The 23,649-nt window shown below is 41.7% G+C and overlaps 2 protein-coding genes across 2 annotated transcripts in view; one reads left to right on the plus strand and one right to left on the minus strand.

Moving 5' to 3' along the window:
* kcnh2a (potassium voltage-gated channel, subfamily H (eag-related), member 2a) overlaps nt 1–15,034 on the minus strand; it is a 40,665-nt gene extending 25,631 nt beyond the window's left edge. Inside the window, exons 1-3 of the mRNA XM_042703725.1 lie at nt 14,527–15,034; nt 13,823–14,053; nt 109–276 (exon numbers count right to left, since the gene is read on the minus strand). Of these exons, the coding sequence (XP_042559659.1) occupies nt 109–276; nt 13,823–14,053; nt 14,527–14,602 (475 nt within the window). The 5' untranslated portion in view covers nt 14,603–15,034. The remainder of the gene's footprint in view (nt 1–108; nt 277–13,822; nt 14,054–14,526) is intronic.
* Nucleotides 15,035–17,175: 2,141 nt separating this feature from the next.
* The window catches only part of slc12a7a (solute carrier family 12 member 7a), a 20,699-nt gene continuing 14,225 nt past the window's right edge, over nt 17,176–23,649 (plus strand). The window contains 4 exon segments of the mRNA XM_031562878.1: nt 17,176–17,505; nt 21,779–21,873; nt 22,046–22,183; nt 23,637–23,649. The exon segment at nt 23,637–23,649 is cut by the window's right edge and continues 134 nt beyond it. Coding sequence (XP_031418738.1) covers nt 17,406–17,505; nt 21,779–21,873; nt 22,046–22,183; nt 23,637–23,649 — 346 coding nt within the window. The 5' untranslated portion in view covers nt 17,176–17,405.

A 23,649-nucleotide genomic window follows, 5' to 3' on the forward strand; every position in this document is an offset into this window, starting at 1 on the left:
ACACTTGCTCTGTAACCACTCAGTCTTGATTCACGTAAATAACATTTGCATGTCAAATAAGCCAGCAGTCATGACAACCAGACAGTTTAAAGCAGTAGACTGCAGTACCAATGGAGAGCCAGGGGATGTGCAGTTTGTGGTTGAGCTCTCTGTTGGGAGAAGAGGTCACTGGGAAGTCACGCTGGTCCACAAGGTCAAAGTTCAGGATGAACATGATCACCAGGCCATCTTCATTCTTCACTGGCACCACATCCACGAAGCAGGGAAAACACACACCTGTTTGCAGAGGGCACACAAATGCACACCTGTGTTTAGGCAGGATATTCAAATCCCTCACTTAAATGAATGTAACACCATGGACACCATTTCCATAGAGATATCCCCAGATTTTTCCAGAGTGGACTGGCTGTTGAAGGAACACGGTTGATGTAAATTTCTAACACGTACCACTGATGTGTTTACAATGGACATTGAACATTTTGCTACACCTCCACTAGAGGGAGACACACAACAGGAAGCAGCACATCCGTCTCAAGGAATGTGTTACACTCTTTCTTAATGTCAAGGGCAATCCGGTTTCACCCTTTAAACATCTGATACTGAACTGAACTTCAGTTATGTCACAGGTCATGGTTTCATTGTTTGGAATAAACACAAATGAACAAATGAACCAAATGGTCCTTTTAATCTATAATCAATCACAAAACAATGTGGCAAAAAAAAAATGCTCCAGTGTGAGTAATTCCATTTAAGGTTTTTAAGATTAGCCATGTTAGATCTGGTGTGTCTGTTTAACTGAATGTCTGGCCGTGCACTGTGAGTGTTGACACTTCACCACCTCCTGGCCTGTCTCCTGCCTGCCCAGCCACGATGTCTCTACCCCTAGCTCTGGCACTGGCAGTGTGTCGCCCTCAAGGCCAGATAGGACACGCGTGGGACAGGAAACAATCTGCATCGTCTCTGGGATTAGAGTGCTGGATGCCGATTTAATACAGTCCACTGATACCAGCAGCATCTGCCTCAGTGCCAGGAAACAGACAGGAACTGCTGGACCATCTGCTGCTGAATGTCCCCTAACCCCTACTCGTGTCATCCTTGGGCCTGTCGCACCACTAAACAACACTCATCAGACTGGAGAAGATCCTTTCATGTTATTGGCAACTATACAGTCCATCACACAAATTCAGAGTTTGCATTGGGCTCTTGTACTAAATTCGGTAATGCATAATAATAAGGTATGTTATTAACCATTGACAAGGTATTATCAAATGGTTCAAGAGATATGTACAAGCCCTCACAAGACATTAGACAACATTAGTAGATTACTTACAAATAGTTTATAAGACACTTAAAAAATGTTGTAAATTCATAACACATGCATGCATAACACACAGGCTTATAGACAATAAAGATGTCAAAAACCCATATAAGCGTATAAATGTATACTTACTTATTTATAAAGATAATAAGAAACGCCATACAACCCAGTAAGATGAATAACTAATGTATTTACTATGCCTTTCTTTTACCAGTTTATTGAGATTTTCTGCAGCCCCAAAGCGGATACTTTTTATACTTTATTTAAGTTTATAAATGATGAACAAACAATCAATTGCCAATGAATAACCATACAATAAAATACAGACTGTATACATTTTTTTTACTACATCCGTAGTTTGTTGCCACAACCTGATTATTTCAAATCTTGGGTAAACACTGCTAACCCTGATGCTCTGGCTGTCTCTGAATCGTGGTTAAAGAAAAGTGTCTGAAATCTGGAAATTCAAATACCAGGTTACAATGTCTTTTGCCAAGCAATTGGAACTGTTCCTGTTCAATGTCTCTGTTTGATACAGATCAGCCTCTGCTCCAGCCCGCACACTAACAGCTCTTAGTGTTTGCCACAGACCAGCCTCTGCTAAACAGCCGTTCTGGGGACCTCAGCTCTCCCCCCTACTGGCTAAAGAACGATTTTCAGCTTGTGGAGCCAACACCAAGAAGTTCTGGAAAACAGTCAAGTCCATGGAAAACAAACTTGCCTCTCCTCATCTACCCACCTCTATGAAATGTGGCGACATTGTTGTTTCTGGTAAACAACGCTTAGCCATGTTTTTCAACCACCATTTCATGAAGTCATGTCGTTTTTGATGCAGCTGCCCATAACACTAACACATCTTTCACTCCGACTTAATCACCCAACGTTCACCCTCACCAACAGCTTCTGCTTTCAACCTGTTATGGTTTCTGAAGTCCTGGATGAACTTAAATTCAAACAACTCAGCTGGATCTGATGGGCTTGTTTGGGCCTGTTTAAAATACCATTTCAACTGTGTGTATTCCCCCTTGATTGGAAATCTGCCCCGATTCTTCCCCTCTTTAAAGGAGGCACTGGCTCTGACCCGAACCAATTTCCATTTTGCCCTGCTTGGCCAAAGTCATAGATAAACTGCTTCATAAACAACTAATTTACTTCTTAAACTAATCTTACTCTGTCTGACCTGCAGTCTGGGTTTAGGACAGGCCACGGTTGTACCACCGCTATGGTGAAGGTCCTTGACGACATCATTACCACCATGGAAAACAAGCAGGTCTGTGTAGCTGCTTCAATAGACCTATTGGGTGAAGACCGAAAATATGATGTCAGAACCACTTACCATCTTATAAAGGTGTGCCTCAAGGTTCCACCTTAGGCCCTTTCTTGTTCTCAATCTACATTAATGATGTGGTCATCACTGGGATCTCTATGAACTGGTGGATTGGCCCTCACGTCATACAAGGCAGCTAAAACACTGGCTGCAACTATTCTACAAACAACCATGGGAAAGACACACTACTTCTCAAACCTCCTGCACATTTCCAACAGCAATTATCATTTAAGATTTAGTGATTTCATTATGCTCACCATTCCAAAAATTCCTTTCATTTTGCCAATGCAAATGATTTGAAAGGACTACAAAACACACTTAAACTCACAGCTCTCACATCACTTTATATGTTCATTTCATCCTGCAGATTACTATAATGCTTTCTTTTAGTGAGCCCTCTCATTCTAAGTATTCATTTAAGTTTTGCTGATTACATAGCCATGCTGATAATTAAAAAACTATATCCACATATTTAATGCCAAGATCAATATTCAATTCTATGAGCTGATCCATGGCATGGCATGGTGGCACATAGACCAAGAGCAGTGGGATCGCGAAAAGGATTGTGAGGGAAAGCAAAATATAAGCTATTGCGTGGGAATGCAAAAGTATTGCGAGGAACGCAAAGCACATGTTTTTCTAAGAAGAAAAAGGCTTGTCTAACTGGAAGCCTAAGCCATTTAGCATGGATATATATATATAAAAACATTTTACACGTTTCACTGAATCTCTGTCTTTTATCCAGAACTGAATTTGAACCTGAGATCACTAAAAGCATCATTTAAGTATAAAGCTCACATTTTTGTTCATATGTAACAAACATATAGAAAGTTTGCTTTTTGATTAAATGTTCTAGCGATGTGAACGTTAGAATAGTAAAGTTTTATATATTTTTAGAGACTGGACGCAGTATGCTTACATGTATGTTTGAAACACTTACAATGCAACCTTGTCTTACAATGTAGCATGCTTCTCCACTAATTTGTATGGGAATTCATTTTCTCCCTAGTTATGTAATGATATATTGCCCTGAAAAAGGCAAATTCAACACATAATGGACCACATGGTTTTCGAAGCCTGGATAAGTTGTATGAGAATAATTTCATTCACTATTTAAATTGGTTTCCTGTAATGTTTCTTTGCATATGCTATTGATAAGGAATGTCCCAAAATGATGCTGCTGTGGAAGGTTTATGAATAATACATTTTGCATTACTTCATTCAGTGGAATAACACACTCATTTTAATTTCCCCCAGAAATAAAGTAAGACTCCTCAATGCTAATTAAGAACCCTTACTTTGGTATCAAACTTCTTTAATTTGTTCTAAACTAGAAAGAGACTAAATATCAAATGGTGTGTTGTCACCTTGGGCCGTGCTCTGAATCTTGGCACACCTGCCCCACAGTGTACAGAAGGTTGACGTCTGGCCGCACCCCTCCACTGGCAGATTGAGGGAGGACCACGGGAGGCGTCTTAAAATCTGCCTGTATATTGTTGTCATGCATTGCGTACATCATTCTAGCATCTAACCGGAGGAACATGAAACATTCAACATAAATGACTGATCCAAATGGAGTGTGCTCCGTGCAATAAAATAACAGACACGGTTATGAGCATCATTCATTTAAATTATCGTCACTTTGTTGACATCTGCTGGAGGGATGTTCAAACTGAAAAAAGGTTTAAGACCGTCAAGAGATAACACCTAACAATGACAAACCCAAGCACAGAGACACTCACAGTAAAGAACATACTTAATATTTAATTCACTTCAATATTTTATGTAATTTTTATATTCCTAATCCCAATAGCAAGTTTATATACATAAATATGTAGGAGGTGGATGCTGAGCAAGGCCCTATGTGCCCGAGTTGGCGTGCTGGTGCATTGTTTAGGTGTGCTCACACATAGACACAGCAGTTCCATGTAAATTACATCATATCAGCTTATCATTTTTGTGTTTTTGTGTGGGACATCTGATAGCCTTAAAACCCAATACCAATATCAATCGTGTTCAATTTGATAATAAGCATTTTCCTATTTCACAATACTGTGCTTGTGACACCCCTTGTGACACACACTGCTCGTGAAAAAGCTTTGAGGCAAAGAAACAGCGTAGAGGTTGCAAATGCAACCGCTATTCTACCCTGGGTTGCATGTGCTTTCCCACTGTCAGTATATTACAAGAATGCTACATAGTGGCCAGAGAAAGGGAGCTACTTGCTCTTGCCTTAAAATGTAAGGATATTTACAATTAACATATTTCAACCCAGTTTTCTGCTATAATTGTACACTGTGTTCTGCAGAATTGAAACTTTTGCTCTACTTTGTGAAAAGGATTATTTTCATTTTTACACAAAGTTGGAGGAACCATCTGACTTGTATCTGTAACTCTATCATATTGGTCCTTTACGGCTTTGCATGCCGAGGACAGAACCAGCTATAAGTATCAAATACAGATAAAGCCCTTGGAAGGGATTACGGTTTTCATAAGAACATAAGCATCACAGAAACTGATATTAAGGGTGGGATTTAAACATTTCCATTCAACCCTGCTGTTTTAGACTTTCCTACACATTTATTTACATTCTCTGGGGCGGGATGTCAATCTACTGTCCTGTGAAACAAAATTACCAGAAAAGGAGAAAGTGATGGCAGTGAGTGATGTGTTTAGTAATGACTCTGGAGGACCTCCAGCTAGAGGAGTAAATTACTTGTCAATGGCCTAGGTAGCAAATAATAATCAGTCCGCAGAGGATAATTAAACCACATTATGCAGTTACTCAATACAACAACACAAACATCAATATCACGGCCATTTTCCCCAGAAATTAAAAAAATTATTATAGCTGCTTTGAGAAGAGAGTGGTATACGGCTACCAGGGGATCCATTCAGTTGTGTTGCTTTTTACAAATGTATTTTACTGACAACTGATTACATTTTTTGCACATGAGTCCCTCCCTCTGAAGAATATTAGTGGTTTTCATATATTATTTTAATACTTGCAACTCAGATGAATCACCCTGTAACCCCCTAAAAATCAAATATCCATTGTCCACAATCACATTAAGGGCACTGGAGCCAAAACCCCTCCGCAGACTAAGGTGCTACATGCTTGCCCCCCATACAGAAGGATATTTACACTACAGGGGCGCCCGAAGCCTCTGGATATTAATTAAGGCGCTGTCAGGCTCCACGTCTGTTCTTCACAGCCTCCGGACCGATATCTGTGGATAATCTTTTATGTCATTGTTTAAGTGTGTTTATTCTGTGGCCATATAACTAGTTACAGTTTATGTTAGTTAGTGCTGTGCTGTGCGTTATAGAATTCCGTAATTATCGAGCTTCAAGTCAAGTGGACATCGCTGTGTGTTTTGCTGAACGTAGACACATGACTTAGTGATCTTTTCTGAATAGACAGATTTTCGCTCCAGTCTGCTTCATCGAGAAGCCTGGCTACATCTAGCAAACTTGGATTGAATAACGAAATAAAGTGTTGGCGTTCCCACCCAGAATTCGCCACAAATCTCGACAGTCTCACACCTCTGAAACTAGTTTCTGCCGCATTAATTAAGCCAAGCTAATCATCACCCTGGAGAACAAATCCGGAGTCTAATCTCCACATTGACCATGCCAACACAAAAAGTCGATAGCCTATTATTTTTTGGTACTTAAATGGGATCTCGTAAAGACAACGAGCCTCTGAGGACATCTGACTGAAATGCCTGCTACACTAACATCTGATTTAGAATGAACCACGAAGGACCCATTTTAAATTTAAATGCCTATTATTTCCCATGACCTGGGGGGAAAAAAACTAGCATTGGGTTCCCACTCAGTGTCTCTGGATATTATGTGTGCTTGCGTAGACCTGGTGAGTGGTCAGGGAAGAAAAACGGACAGTTAAATTATTAACTCCCCTGAAATGACTCCAGTCATTACTCTAGCTAATTATAGCCAAGGACGCCATTAACAGAATATTATGACAGATGATGAGGGTCATCCTCTCCTCCTCTCCGTTCACTGACACCTCAGCGAGCTCAGGGAGACTCTCCTCTGCATTCTCCCCTTTCCCTACAAACCCCAGGATCAGGTGACACTCGATTCTCAGGGCTCGTAGGTGGCCGACCTGCAGGAGCACTGCAGCGAGCAGCTGGCACAGAGGTGGCCATGTTCAAATGATTTGGATGTGTACTGTGGAGTCATTTTGCAAGGCTGTATTTTCAGGATATCACTGTATGAAAAGACCTTTGTCCCTTTGTGTAGGTGTTCTGGTTTGTTTGTGTGTTACGAAGAAAAATATAAGGATACTTCATGAAATTAAGAGGCAGGCTACGAAATATCCAGTGTTAAGCAGTGCATATTTTTTTTAAGTGGGAACTAATACCACCATCACTTTTGAGCGCATCTGAAAAATGCCATCTGTACCAACAGAGATCTGACCAATACGTAAATGGAGAATTGCAAAATGCTTTTCTATAGAATGAAAAGAAACTCATTCTATGCATTGCAATTCCATACTATGATTTCTGCCACCATTACTTCAGTGAATTATTTAGTTTCTTAGGCATAGTGGCGTTATCTGCTACACAGTATCTCCTTCCCCACCCAGGTGAGGCCCTGGACTCTGATTGCCATCTATACCTGTTCCAAGGCCACTTGATCCTGTGGGATAATTTGTGTGGTTTTCAAATAATTGTGCTTAGTGGAGATAAGTTTTCTTTTTAGTGTGTGCAAGTTTGGAATCCAAGTCCATGGGACCACGTGAGCGACAGTTGTCTGGGGGCAAAGGGCACAAAATGATTAGTAAATCACTGTTTTAAGTAAGAACACTATAGAAAAAGTGAAAATAAATATACGGCCTTGTGACAAGCTCCCTCAAATGTCCAGGTCATCAAAGTAAGCTTTGAGCTCATGATGAGTGCTGCTGAAGCCAAGGCACAGGAAAGCCTGTTTAGCCTTCTATATTCGGATACTGCAACTAATGCAACTAATGTTCTGAATCTTTTTGGATTCAATCGGAGGGAATTTAATTCAATTTTGAGTCCTGATGGCATCCAATGTGTATGGCGTTTGCAAGGGGAAGGAGTACAGGGAGACGGGCATGGTCCCTACAGTGAAGCACAACAGTGGAAAACATCTGGGGAGTGCTTAAGTTGCGGGGGAATTGGGCTTCGTTGATGCCATCAATAATTCACAAATGCACTGCCAAGAAAAAGGTGAAAAAAGGTCAAAATTCTGCCGTGGCCAAGAAGGCCACATGATATCAACCCTATTGACCACCTGTAGGGAATTCTGAAGAGAGAAGTAGAGCAGCACTCCCCCTCAAACATTGAGGCACTCAAGGTGGTCATCCTTCAGGACTGAAACAGGATAGCCATGACAGTATGTTGCAAACTTGTACAGTCAATGTCAAGAGGGCTCAATGCAGTGCTTGTAAGTCAAGAAGGACATTTGGTCCTTACTTACTAGCTTCCCCCCCTCCTCCCCATTCTCCTCTATTTCACTAGTAGCTCTAAGCTCACATTACCCCTTATCCATAGGGAGTGTCAGGGGACACACACATGCAATTTCTGCTATAGGCATCCCCGGACCACGGCCAGCTACCAAGCCAAACATGCACATTATCAGTGCTCTTAATGAAGTATTCCGATGGGCAAACTAGTGACATCAAGGGATCTAAGCAAAGGGTTATTAATAACATATCTTAATATGTTGTTATTAAGTATATGTTTAATCGTTTCAAATGTTGTGTTTAAATTAATTTTGAAATGAATCATTGGATAATAGAAATATATCTTTATGTTTATGGGGGGTGAACTAATTCATGCTGTATACTGTTGTGATAAAGCCGTTGATCGGCTGAGTTGGGAGACTCCTTATTCAGAGAAGCCCAGATAAGATCAATCAGGAGTGGCAGAGCAGGAATAGATGGGGCATGTTCAGTGTGGCAGTACAGGCTTCAGTTTGTATTAGCTCACAAAAGTACTGAGGCAAAATATTTTTGTCTCTACTCCCCACGCTTATAAATAAAAAATGTCTCGTATAGTGCCTTGCAATGGCTGTATTGACTTATTCGAGTTTTCACATTCCAACACCCCAAAGATAATCAACACTTCAGGCTGCGCGTGAAGACTGGTTCTCTTGTTTCATCAACATATGAAAGTGGTTGACCTTAGTGAGTCAGGGAACGATGCCTTTGGGGGGAAATAAAGCTGGCATAAGTCCGGAGGAAGAACAAGGGCATTATAATGAAATTTTGAAAATAATCTCTGAGTGGGTGCTGTCTGTGGATCATGCGCTGTATCGCCCCCTTCATGTTATTCCAGCCGTGGGAATTCTCTATGATGCTTATCTCAACCCAAATGCTTGTGACTTGATATCTGAGAGTCCAAAAAAAACAACTAACAGCTTTAGAAAACACTATGGAGTGTTCCCCTCAACTGTGCACCAGCACATGTGACAACACATCCCCATCATAGCATTCCAAGGTGCATCATATGGACACTACACGTCATGGCAACGACATGTGACAACCATCCCCATCATAGCATTCCAAGGTGCATTATATGGACACTACACGTCATGGCAACGACATGTGACAACCATCCCCATCATAGCATTCCAAGGTGCATCATATGGACACTACACGTCATGGCAACGACATGTGACAACAAATCCCCATCATAGCATTCCAAGGTGCATCATATGGACACTACACGTCATGGCAACGACATGTGACAACCATCCCCATCATAGCATTCCAAGGTGCATTATATGGACACTACACGTCATGGCAACGACATGTGACAACACATCCCCATCATAGCATTCCAAGGTGCATCATATGGACACTACACGTCATGGCAAATAAATGTGCTGACAAACACTATGCGGTAATAATGAGGGGGCGGACTGACCGAAGCAGGGGTCGCTGACTGCACTGTGGCTCATTAGGACTGCCCTTCTCCATGTTATGGGGACGGCTTCATTATCGGGGGGAGAGAGGGGCTGGAGATTTATTACACAACCCCCACATCTCAGCTTCATTCATGAATCACATCCGTGACACCTTAGTCACATTCCTACACTGGAGTCTCAGAGCACAGAAAATCAGCTAAAATTCAAGACCAAATATTCTCTAGCCACAAGATGCATAGTAAATTATGTTAGCAGCTTGATAGTCATGCTTGAGTGTCTATAAAACTTGTATTAGGCTCATAAGTTAATAACAGATCATTACTATATTAAATGCAAATCTACCACAACAGTGTGTCTGCAAAGGTTGACTCATTGATCCATTAATTCATAATGAAATTATGCATCATGGCATGGTGGGGATAAATCTGCTATCATGAACCATTTCTATCTTGCAGTGCTAGTATTCCTCAGCATGACTTGTAGCCACAGTATATTGGCTGTCCTAGTGTGAATATATGGCTTATAAATAATATATCTATAATAAAAAATACAATAAGTAGAAAGGGGCAAATTCATACAAAGAATTATTGAAGTGTAGTATCTAGTAATCCAACTAGAGATTCATAAATGCTGTAGGCAGACGAACACCACAGCTGAATGACTATGTGAGTTGCAGAATTTCACCTTATAGTATTAGAGGTCACATTCTCAATGACCTTTTCTAGCCCCATATTTCCTGTAATATTAGACAGAGTGACTTTCTTTGGTTTACTTTAAGAAACTGAGTTATTCATAAAAATGTTTATCCTAAATTCTGTCCTTCAATTTACACTCTAGCTACACTGAGTGTATAGATGGGAAGCTAATATTTGTGGGTTATTTGATTAATTAGGGATTTAATTAAGCGGATTATGTCTCCATGGGTGGTGGGATACTCAATGGATGATCAAAGTGAAGGAGTACAGTTATGTGTGGCTGGGGGGGGGGGGGGGGGGGGGTGTAGCCATGATGAGCACAGGTGAGATTCACTGTGAATGCGATGGACATCTCCACCGCTTTTTTACAAATGCGCTGAATCTGTCTGACACTGTGTCCATCTGAAGAAACAGTCAATTCCCCACATACACCTCACAATGAGAACGTACTGCTGGAAATAGAACACACTAAAAACAATACTACAGCTTGTTTATCTGCTAAAAAATAAAGGATATAATGACCGAAGTAAATGAATAACTATGAAAAGTTTTAATAAACAGATTAGTTTGAGATATGGAACATCCAAACATACACAGCACTGGAATGGAAATTAAAGTGGAAATAGGGATATTTATTTATGCAAATCTGATTGAAAACCTACATAATGTCTTCTAAATACAGAGAGTAATTTGGTACAAAAGTATGAGATTTCATGAATCGGCTGACTGGATGAATGTCGATGTGTAGGCTTACTGCAGTTGCATTTTGGTTGCCCCTGCATGCTGTTCAGGACTTGCAGAACCAAATCAATACAAAGCTGAGACCCTCTAACTCCTTGCACCAAATTACTCTCTCTAACCCTAACCCTGCCTCCTCTCACAGAGATGCATACAAATGGCGGCTTCATTATTTGAATGGTTCTCACTATCATTACAAAAATAAGTATTGATTGAAAGAGCAATTATTCTCTCAAGCTCCTTTTCTCCTGTGTACTCCTCTAAATAGCTCACCCAAGGATCAATGAAAGAGGTCACTCTGTCACTTTGACTTCTGGCTGCAGAAGCCTCTCTGGGCCTGAGATAATAAAAAGTAACAGTGCCCTTATAACAAACAATGCTTTGCGCAGAGGGTGTTGGATGGGGGTAGGATTATGGGCCGTTTAATTACTGCTACTCTTTGCTCTCCAGCTTACCAGATCAACCTTGCCCTTGGAGTCATTCTTTCGTGCTAATAATGCTTTTAATTCCCAGTCGACCATCTTAAAAAATATATATATATTTCTACGCTCGTCCCTAAACAATAGGCCTTGAAGGTTTTACTTTGAAGCCTCTGTGTGTTTTGGAATTCTTTGTGGAACCATTTTGGAATCCTTGCGAGGTAGGTTGTGGTAATCTAATCATTTCTCTACTCTATACCGAGGATGCCCAGTTTGGGGCCCAATGCGCCAAATGTGGCCCGCGCTCAATTTTTTTTGGCCCGCGCTCCGGTCAGAATCAGTCAGAACGTCATTTGTTAGACAGCATTTTAACCCATTTCGAACAGGGCGTCTGTCTCAACGTCCTATTTAACAGACTGGTTGCAGTTCACTGACTGGCCACAGTTTTAACATTGTTTTAGATGGGACAAGAGGGGGGGGGGGGCTATTGACCTTTTGTCAATACAGATCCATAACTTTGCAGCTAAAGTTGTGTTTCCTGGTTGCTATTGTTATCTAGATGCGATGCTAGCTATGATATGTACCTTACATATGTGTGTGTAAAGAATGCTGATATGAAAAATGAAAACAAACAGTAGTCAATGTGCAAGTTTCCGATTGAATGGTGATTTAAGATACTCTATCTGAGTTGGGGCAGTCTGTCCTTCAGTCGAGGTCGAGACATGGCGATCTCTCGCTACAAGTTTCACCTGTTCGTGTTGACGTAACAAATGTTTGTGGAGGTTGCTTGTGGAGTCAAGTGCAGTTGAGTGGCGCTTGTCTCCAGGGCCTCAGCTTACACTTAACTGTTATATTTTTCTCTTTCACGGATACAAATAGAAAATAATGGGAGTATTTCCATCTATCGAAACATCCGTGGTCACTCTTGTCGACTGCCGTCAGATTATTAGCCTTTTACTCGCTGTTTGTTGATTGGCCATTATATACAGTCCCCTACCTACGGCACAGGGATTTTAACATCTTCCCTGTGTATGTCCTAAATAGATTATATCAAATTAGTATGATATGTTAATAAATGTGTCTTTTTTTACCTGAAGCAAATGTTGTCTTTTCCCTTTATTTTCTTGTTGGAGTATACCACCAGAATGCTTAATTTACATGTTAAAATCACAAAAATCTTCTTGGGGGGGATCTTTGTGTTTGGTTTGTCACCTTTTTCAGCCCTTTTGAGTTTGCAGGTATGTATAGTACTATTAATGTTAATTTGAATGTTAATTTTGCACACATATGCAATACATTTCGATGTAATGAGGCATGACCTAACATGAACCTTTGGTTTTGGCCCTCGGCCCTCGACTCCGATTAATATTTGGCCCCTGACAAGAAAGAATTTGGGCACCCCTGCTCTATACTCTGCTCTACGCGTATTCTATGTTAAAGGACACTGTGTTAGTTCTTATGCAACCATGGGAAAATCCAGCGGTTAGCTCTGGGATTTGAACAGCGTTATGAGTAATCGTCCTTCAAGCAATCACGACTCTGTCTTCTGCTTCTATTGTTCTTATTCGCACTCTCCCACCTGTCCTGAAAATCAATACATCATCCAGACAAGCTGATTCTTAAAATAGGGATCACTAGGGGTAGCCATAATTAGGATAGCACCTGGTCTGTAATCCCCCACATCTAATGGAAGGCCTCGTTTAAAAGGGCATGAGGGGAAAGTGAGGCTCAGGAAACAGAAGCAACAAGGAGGGCCATCCTCACTGAAGCACGAACTGACACCATAACAGAGCATGAGAATAGACTGAGAGGTCATATAGTTTTAAATTCTGCTCATGAGCACAGATCAGACAGACTGCATCACGTGTGTCAAGAGCTCCAGTAATTGCAATGGAATATGAGAAAACTGTTAGACAAACAACACATTTGATGAAAAGAACACCAAAACAAACTTTTGTTAGGAGGATCACACCAATTATGATAAATCATTAGCCCCATCACTTAGCTTGATCTGAGGCATGTCTGAAGCAAACTATGATCATAATGGCTATTGATCTGGCCATGTGTTCAATTTCCCTATACTCTAGTATGACCAAGGAAAAAAAACAGCATAACCAAATATCACTTTGTAACACCTAGAATGAGAGTGGCAGAGTTATGTACAGCTCATTCAAACAACAACAAAAAAGTATGTGCCACCTCCTGAAACTCTCCCCCCTGCATCTGTCAGAGAAAGTTGAGCCAGCAATAGTTGATGTACCGGTATAATGAATACAACCATACAAAGTTTCTAGTTTCTAATTTTGTACAACACAGATAACTACCACTGCCTAATGATTTGGTATAGTTATCTGACCATCGAGTTCTATGACACACAGTAAACACCCGGACAGCGTCTCACCGTCTTTCCTGTAGAGTGAGATCTCCACCTTCCTCTCCTCCGAGCCCAGTAGAGCTTTGGCCATCTGTGCCACGGCCGGCCGCGCTGTGTGCGGGCCGTACAGGAAGCTGCAGGTGCACGGCTTTTGCATCACCTCGGCACGGGTGTAGCCGCACATGCCACAGAAGCCGTCATTGCAGAAGATGATAGCGCAGTTCTCCACCCGGGCGTTGGCAATGATAAATTTGCGATCTACGTAAAAACAAAAGCCCGCAACAACATCAGGAAGACAACATCTGGCCCCCAAACAAGCCTACATGTCTATGCACATACGAGCTGGGATAACAACAATGATGAGTGTAGGACATGTGTTTGACACGTATATTTCATTCAAGTGGTCAAATCAACATTTAAATTATTGCTTTTCATTTCAGAGTGTAACTCAGCGATTGGATAAAGGTTGCTCTTTTATAAGGCAAGGATTTGCTTTATGTCACCTGATTTTTCTCAAACTAAGTAATACATTTTCTTTCTTTACTACTTTGTTAAAATTACCACAACAATTATTCACTGATTCTTAATGAATGTTTTTAACTTTTATTTTGTCTAGATAATCCAAGAGTACGATTTTGAATCTATAAAAAACAATGCGCAAACTTTGCCAGAGTTTTCTTTCTTAAAGTCCCCCGTCTAAAATTGTATACTTATAATGTATAAATACTCACTTTGGCCTTCAAATGTACGGATGATTGTATCCACGAATGTATTCTGAGGCGCAACGTGTCCCCGTCGAACAGGCATCCTTTCACATTAAACGTTCAAAATAAACGTTCAACTATCTAAGATATACTTCGGGTATAAGCCTATATTAAATGGGTTAATGCTCTATCAAATGTCATATCCTTAGTCGTTTAATGTTAAAACTACATACATTATCCATAACTGCAGCGCTAAGGTACTATTGCTGTTGCTTATTAGCTCCGATCTTAAAACTTGAATTCGCCGGTAAATTGAACTTGAAGCTGTTTCTTCTGTGATACCCATGAAATGAATAGTACCAAAAGTCCCAGTTATCCAAATGGGAGCAAGGTGTTACTCAAACTTATAGAGGAGAGAGCGATGCAGCGACCCGTTGTCATTTCAAGCGGTGCGAAGTCATGCGTAGAAGCCACGACGCATCTTCGAATGCCTTTGCTCACGGTGGGGGTCCGAACAAGTACGGAGAAGTCAGAAGCGTCGTACCCGCGTGCGATGATATCAGTAGAGCAACATGGGACGACGTGAGCTTGGGAGGGGAGGGGAGCGGCGGTAGAAGAGGTTAGAGAGAGAGAGAGAGAGAGAGAGAGACTCGTCAACAAAATCAAACAGCTCCAAAAACATACTATGAAATTCCTCTATTCAAATCCAAAGTTGGGTGCTAATTATTCAACCAGTTATTCAAACTTTGTTTTGAAATCTTGTCTTGTTTTAACGTTTTATAGGCCTACGAAATCCTTCCTCTGGAGACACTCTTTCGGATTTGACTGTCCCGTTTTCTTCCTTGGCCTAGATAGAAAATGTGCTCTGGTTTTCACTTAACAGTGCTCTGCCCTAATGTCGGCATCAGCCAACCTCTTTTGTCATGTGCTTCACTAACCTTTTGGCTTCCAGTGATGGCTCTGGCTATTGACATTTGGGGTAATTCAGATTTACAGGAGAGCCTTTCCTTCTGTCCATGGTCCAAAAATAGTTTACAAGGAGTAGCCTATTCCTACACTGTATCTTTGAGCAATGTGGTTGTCTTCCTGAACACCTGTCGACTGCATTAACTTGAGCTTAACTTTTACTGACTTTGTAGGCCAGATTTATTCAGAGTTGAGTGACAAGTGCGCAGATACTGGTTTCAAGGCACGTTTCTAGTTGTGAGCGGAAGCAAGTCCATGACATGCTTATTTCTGGTACTGATACAAATTTTCTTCAGCAGGAATATCAATCTTCCTCATACATTTGTGGATCACTTTGGACTAAATGTATAAATACGTATTCAAACCACCATGTGGTTTTCCACGAATCGTCAATCATTGTGTTTGCATTGAAAATAGATTGACCTCTGTCTGGGCGGCGACAAAAACATACTGCACCTATCATACGCTGGGTCTGTCAACTGCTTGTCACTCACTACGTCTGCCATCTAGTGGCGACAGAAAGTACTTGACGCCCCGTACTGTTTTAATTTCACTCTGTGCTCACTTAATGCAAATCATATGCATTTCACCCCAAAAGTGTAAGACTCCAGCTATAACCCTTACTATCTCATTGCTGTTATCTGATTTTTATTAATTAAAAAATACAAGGACGTCTCACTAAAGATGTTATGGATTTGTGTCATACCGCCCAAGGCCATAGGGTGGCAGCACTGGTGTATTTAATACTGTGGCATAGTTCCAAGTGAAGGACAGGGAAACCTCCTTAGAGGTTAGTAAAACAAAGGGTTTGCGCTAAATGTAGAGGGACTTATACAGGAATATCATGTCTCACGTTCCATCCAATAGAGTTTGGAATTTTTAGGTGGAAGCTATTCTTTGTCTGAAGTTCAGGAACTTCGTATGTTTCAGTTTTCTGATGGCTTTTGATCTTCGTTTAAAGAACAGCATGGAGGTGATCTTTGCATACATTTCGATTTAACGACGAGAGGAATTTATGGTGTTTTGTCTTCCATTATCCTTCTTATTGTTCCCCCACACACAGATATCTTCTTAATTTCTTGAACAACAAAGCCACAGTCCCTTCATACTGTTGTTCAAAAAGCTCTTTATGCATAGATAGACAATAGCCTTATAAATCAAAGTCTGAGTTGTTCCCCTCAGTCAAAAGGACATCATGTAGGCTACTTTCAATAAAAAGTTCAATTAAGTATCATCTTGTGATTTGTAACTGTACCAAACTGACTTTAAATTGTACAAAAAAGTATTGTAACATAGGTGTTCCTGTGAGTCAATATACAACTTTGTCAGCTGCTTGAAGTGCAGATAAGTCACTCATTAACCTTTATTATCAGGAGGAAAATGGCTATTATATCTGAATGCATTGGCTTAGGGTAAATACATGGGACTTCACATTTAAAATATATATAGATTTTCATGTATTTGCTATTTATTTTTAGTGGTGGTATAGTGGCTGAATGGTGTCATTGTTCCATGTCTTGCCCCTGGGAACAATTTAGCATTGGTGTGTGGGGGGAGGTTTGGGGAATGAATGTCTTCCACGCTGTCCTGCCTTTTGTCTTGATTGTCATGACACTGGTGCCTGACGGCAGGCTAGCAGCTCCTCCCCTGCCCTCGCAGGTACAAAAAGGAAGAGATGTCAACAAAAAACCAGGAAGCACCCCACACCCCACACCCCACACCCCACTAGACTTGTTGTAAAGCTCTCACTCTGACAAAGTTGCGCAACGTCCCTTATTTGGATAGATAAGATCACGTGGTTCCCAGTACCTACAATTAGCTGTAGTGGTGAGAGAGAGAGAGAGAAAGAGAGAGAGAGAGGGAGAGAGTTAAGGAAGAAGGAGAGCTTCATACCGAAGCAGAGGGCGGTGAGTTGTAGCACATGGTGTGAGCCTGTGAAAATGCCCACTAACTTCACCGTGGTCCCTGTGGAGGACAGCATCGAGATAGCAGAGGAGGACGCGGACGAGGCTCTGGAGCTATCTGGCAGACAAGGCTCAGGTGAGGAATGCCATGTTGGGATTCACACCCATAGCTTCCCAGGGCTGGCCCAGGCACGCTGACACTGAGAGAGAGATCAGCTCTTTTGTGTTGTCCTGTGAGTCATGTTTAGCTACTGAACATCCTGGCTGAAAGTACGAATGTGTTTGCTTCGTAGCTCAGGGACACTTGTGTTTTTCGTGCAAGAGTGACCCTTTGAACCTTTGAATGCAACTGTTAGTCTGACGTGAGAGTGCCAATAACATAAGGCTTCTTTTGCTCTGCTGTTCTTTCCTCTTGTTATTTTCTTATCTCCCTGAACTCTCCTAATGCTCCTTTCTGCCTCTACCTTCATGTCATTTGGGCTTATGGCTTTCCAGGTACTGTGTTTCTTCTTCATCAAATAAAAACTGAAGGCATCTCTTTCCTATTGTCTGTCTTCCAGTCTGAATTTCTTTTTTTCTCTACTTCTGTCTTGTGACTACCCTGAGTGTGTGTGTGTATCTGTGTTTTTGTCAGTGTGTCTGTGTGTTTCTGTGTTTGTTTGTTTTTCTCTCTCTCTCTCTCTCTCTCTCTCTCTCTCTCTCTCTCTGTGGGTGTGTGTGTGTGTATGTGTGCATGTGCGTGTGTGAGTGAGACAGTATGAGTGTGAGTTTTTCAGTTACTTTAACAATACTCATAAACAATAACTTCACAAGTATTTATAACTTCATGTACATTAATGGAAAAACATTGTGCATTGTGCAAACCAGGCAGCTTCTCAAGAGTTTACATATGCCATAAGGGGGTCTTGTGGGGTCTGGATTGGGTCAAGAGTTTACATGGGCCATAAAAGCGGGCTTGTGGGGTCTGGATCGGGTCATCCAGGACTGAAAAAGAGACGAACATCTATCACAGTCAAATCTGCCGGGTAATCAGTGGCACAACAGATGGCTCCGGGGATGGAGTAATTACGATGTGTATACAAAGCTTAGGGTTCTGTTTTTTTTTTCCTTTACAAAGTTTCCAAGAGTGTTTCAAGAAAGTGATATTATCATTGACATTTGCAGCGTTTACAACCCAGGAACATTTTGTTTGAAATATTGAAATATTAAAAAAAACTTTACACAACAGATGTGAAATACATTGCAAGGCATCCGGACACAGTGGCTAGAAGGGACAGTAACAGCTGTCTTGGGAGCTTTTAAACTTTCTTCACCTCCTGTTTGTTATTATTCACCATTTACAGGATGGCATACGCTCGTGACGCAAAAGGAAAGTTGTGAGTTATTTCAGATGCCAAGCATTTCAGGAAAGGGATGTTTGTGCTGTCTTACAGTAAAGGTCTTCATTGTTCTCCAACCATGAAGGTGCACTTTAAAAGAGATCATGTTGGTTTAGACAAATTCAAGTCTCGTAATGTCAATAAGGCTAACGAGAACAGATGCAAACTGTGTTGAAAATGATTCCATTAGCTCAAAGCTCATGCCGTGAACATAGCAAGGCTAAATACGTGAGTGATTGACTCTTGGTAGATCCAGCTTAGGACAGCAAAAGCCTATGTAGGTTTTTGGACCATTTTGCTATGTTTCTATATCTACATGTCTAATAATAATAGATCCAGATGTGGCACCTCCCTCCCTCTCATTTGAAAATAAAGCTTGTAGGTACAGTTTTTTAGTAGATCAAAGTCTTCTCTACTGAGCATTTTCAAACTATAGACTAAGTTGAGTGGTAGCTTGGGCTGCACCGGGCTATTATTGACATCAGCAGGCGAGAGCTTTTTCTCCTTCAGATCTCAAGCTGTGGGTATTCTTAATATAGGTATACTTTGCAATGGAGACATTTTAGATCAGTGTCGAATCAGTATACTCCTATTAAGATGGAATGACAGGCATACATGTCAGGCCTTGTAGTCTGCAGCATTGCTCCAGAGCAACACTGATTTGGTGTTGGTGAGCTATTTGTCATCTAGTGACCCTGTGTGGTTGAATCATTGTATGGGTGTAATGTTTGAAAGCATTTTCAGCAATGCTCTTACAAATATCAGAACCTGTTTGCTATTTTTCTGTATATTTGGATGTATCCAAGACTTGTGGTGGAATCATTGTGACAAACGTGCTTCCTTAGTTTCCTCCTTGGCAGAGAAATATAGGCAGTACACAACCCAACTCTCTCTCTCTCTCTCTCTCTCTCTCTCTCTCTCTCTCATACACACATACACACACACTCTTATTAGAAGTTAAAGCAACACTATGTAACATTTTGACACTTTTTGAGGTATGGTTTTATAGGCAACTAGTTTTGGTACCATCCTCAAATTCATTTTGATAGCATATGGTCATGTGAAGGACAGATAAACACCTGTGTCTTCCCCACTAACCATCCATGATATGCCCTATGTAGTTCTGTGTTCCGGGCTGGAACACCCAGCAAAAATGGAAGAAAAGCTTACACAGCATGACATTGCCAACTATACTGCCAAAAGACAACAGTAAGTGTGTTGGCAAGCTTCTATCAGTGCCAACTGGGCTGTGGCGGTGTTTGCAAGGTGTTTGCATGCCTTTTATGTAGTTAGCTTGCTAGATTTGGAACAGAACTCCGTATTGCTGCTTTAAGCCAATGATGGAGCCTGCTGAGGGTTAATCTTGCCCCATGTAGCAGTCCACTGGGCTGAGGGATGAGGACAGAGGCTGAAGCAGTTAGGGTTAGTCCGAGTCCAGGTCCCAACAGCTGCCCCAGCTCTGAGCAGAGTGCAGCCAGTGGGAGGTGAGGGTGGGGTGGGGGGGGAGGACCCACACAGAGGCTGCGGCTGACACACACACTGGAGGGAGAGAGGGGAGTGCTGGATTAGAGCAGACAGGCAGACTGGGACTCTGCCTGATCCTCAGCCTGACAGTGAGGTGCTGTGCTATGGAGGGCAGCGTTGAGGAGGAGCGGACGCCACTGTGAGACCGAAAGCGGTCCATCTCAGGGCAGCATCCAAGCTGTGAGGGACAGCGGTGGTCAGGTCAGCACTGGGAGTTTGAGGACGAGTGTCCCTGAAGCCAACTTTTAGAGTTTTGGCAGAAGCAGAAGGGTCCTCTGCCTGCCATGCCCGCTACAATGGAGCATGGTGGAAGCTCTCTCTCAAACAAATCAGGTGAGCTGTTTCTCTGAGGTTTCTAAAAAAGTGACTCCGGGCAGTTTGATAGAAATGGAAGGACTTTGTGATTAAAAAGGTAAATTTCATTCCATGTAAATTTCTGTCTTGGTGATATCCTGTACATCCACATTTGAGTATTGTTTGTTTTGCTTGTTTTAAACCTACTGTATATGTGGGTGTTAACACAGTGTTGCTTTCTGACTTTGTTTTGAAATGACAATAACATTTTGCATGTACAAATCTTATAGAGTTTTGCTCCCTCTAACTTTTCTGTCCTTGAGCGTCCCCCTATTGTAATCTGCCCATTTTCCTCTCCCCTCTCACTTACTAGTCTATTGCCCTTAATCTACCACTCCCTCTCCCTCTCCAACTCTGTCTCCCTCTCCCTCTCTTCCTCCCTCTCCCTCTCCCACTCTCTCTCCCTCTCCCACTCTCTCCCTCTCTTCATCCCTATCCCTCTCTCTCCCTCTCCATCTCCCACTCTCTCCCTCTCTTCCTCCCTCTCACTATCCCTCTCTCTCTCTCTCTCTCTCTCCCCCTCTCTCTCCCCTCTGTCTCCTGGCTGTCTGGCTGTCTTTCTCTGTCTTGCTCGCTGCACCTCTCACCTTCAGTCTTGTACACAGGTGCTCTGGGCAGCTTACCGATGGGCTGCTGTGAGGGCTTAAGCAGTTATAAATAGCTCACATTGTCATTTATTACCATAGAGACTACAGCACTGAACTCATTAGAGGGTGTTACCTGATCATATGTGACCAGACAGGACAAAACAAACTTGCCCCCCCCCCCCCCCCCCCCTGCCTCAACTGAACAGATGCGTCTAGGTATTCGTAATGAACGAGGACATTCCTAATCTTACTCTACGGCATGTTCAAGTGCCTGGTTTTGTTGCACAATTTCTGATTTCTTGTTATAGGCAAATAAATGAAAGGTTAAATATAACTTGTATGATGCATTTAGTTCAGCAAGAACAGAGGTGCAGAGGTCACTGCATACCTCACTTCTCTGCTCTTGCCCTGACATCTTGGCCCTGAAACATTTAAGCATCTGTCATGGCATGAGGACAGAGTTATTGTAAATGTTTATGTCTCTATTAAATGTTTTTTTTTAATGTGTGTTTAAAAGTTGGGTACAAGATAACGACTTGTGTATGTTATGTCTGTTTTGTGACAGGAGCTGAAACTCCGAGAGAGAGAAGCCCTTTTATCAACAGCATCGACCCTGACAGACTCAGCTACTACGATGGAAAAAACATGGCCCTTTTTGAGGTGTCTTGTCCTATTGTGATTAAATAAGTAATATAAATGATTCAATATTGTGTCAGTAATTTAACCTTTGCCTAAACAGTACTTTCCATTGATATTGATTTTTAGTCCATCACTGAATCGTGTTTAGGCTAAATCCATACTCTCTCTCTCTCTCTCTCTCTCAAAATGACAGGAGGAGATGGACAGCGCCCCTATGGTGTCCTCCCTCCTCAACAAACTGGCCAACTACACCAACCTCACCCAGGGGGTGGTGGAGCACGAGGAAGACGATAACGAAAACGATGACGGAGTCAAGAGGGTCACCGTTAAGGTGAGTGGGGTCCATGTGGAGTCCATGTTCTCCAGACATCCTGCATAATATTTCTGGAGGGGGGGAACTGAGGGGAACCTCCCTACCTAATCTTTCTATTCTGAGACAGATTATCCACCGTACTGTGTTGTGACTAATCTGGTTGGGGGGTGGGGGGTGGCTGTGTGAAATGTAAACAATTGAGAAATGTTAAATCATAACACAGTTTTAGATGGTGACAGAGGAGCTTTGCTTTAATTTAGTCAATTGCAGCGCTTAAGCCAGAGGCTGTTGTTGGCTGTCACCATTATTTTACGCCCGGGGTGAAGAAAGCACACCTTTCATTAGACTAAAAGGTACCATGGTAGATATTAACAGGTTATCTGCTTGGGATGAGAAAAAAATGGTCACTGCATTGCACTCAAAGTGACTTTGGGGCAACTCTAATGAATAGGATTTTTCTCATGCAGATTTATAAGCCTCTATAATGCTCTATTAAGTGTTGACCAGTGGCTCCCAAAGTGTGGGGCGGGACCACCAAGGGGGGCGCAGAGTTATAGCAGGGGGGGGGGGGGGCAAACATTAAGAGAACCCCTAAACAACCAACTACTGGTCATATTAAAAACATTAAGAGAACCCTAAACAACCAACTACTGGTCATATTAAAAACATTAAGAGAACCCTAAACAACCAACTACTGGTCATATTAAAAACATTAAGAGAACCCTAAACAACCAACTACTGGTCATATTAAAAACATTAAGAGAACCCTAAACAACCAACTACTGGTCATATTAAAAACATTAAGAGAACCCTAACCAACCAACTACTGGTCATATTAAAAACATTAACAGAACCCTAAACAACCAACTACTGGTCATATTATATATGGCAGTGCTTCTAGAGCACAGTAGCCTATAAATAACCGATCTGGTGACGAGTTTATAACCTACTTTGCGAATAATATGCAAAGTGTATAAGGCTATAAATAATATGTCATAAGTGAAATAGTCGGAGCTTACTGTTTAGCCTATATGATGATATTAGACATGTGACTAATATGAACTGATTGAAAGAATGGAATGATATATAACCAAACATAAAACCGTATTTGAATCAGCCAAATCTGATCTGTTTTAAACAAAAGCTCTTATCAAATCAAATAAAAAATGTCAATGGAAGTTTGGGAACCGCTGGAGTAGACAGCATTCAGATATGCACATTCAGTAGTGCTTAAAGCTTTACCTCCACTCCTCAATGGGCCCCACTGCAGCAGTCATGAATCTGCAGAGAATGCATCTCTTTAGACTTTTGTGTCTTTGCTACGCCTGAGCCTGAAGCAAGTTTGCTTTTAGCCCCTGTTTTTCCAAAGCAGTCAGGAGAGTCTTTGATGCATCTTTGATGCACTTTATCTTCCCACCCCCCACCCCCCACCCCCCACCTCAGCTTCTGCTTTCTCCGTCCCATCCCACAGGGTCCTCAGATGG

This window comes from Clupea harengus, chromosome 25 (genome assembly GCF_900700415.2).
Source record: "Clupea harengus chromosome 25, Ch_v2.0.2, whole genome shotgun sequence".
NCBI lineage: Eukaryota > Metazoa > Chordata > Actinopteri > Clupeiformes > Clupeidae > Clupea > Clupea harengus.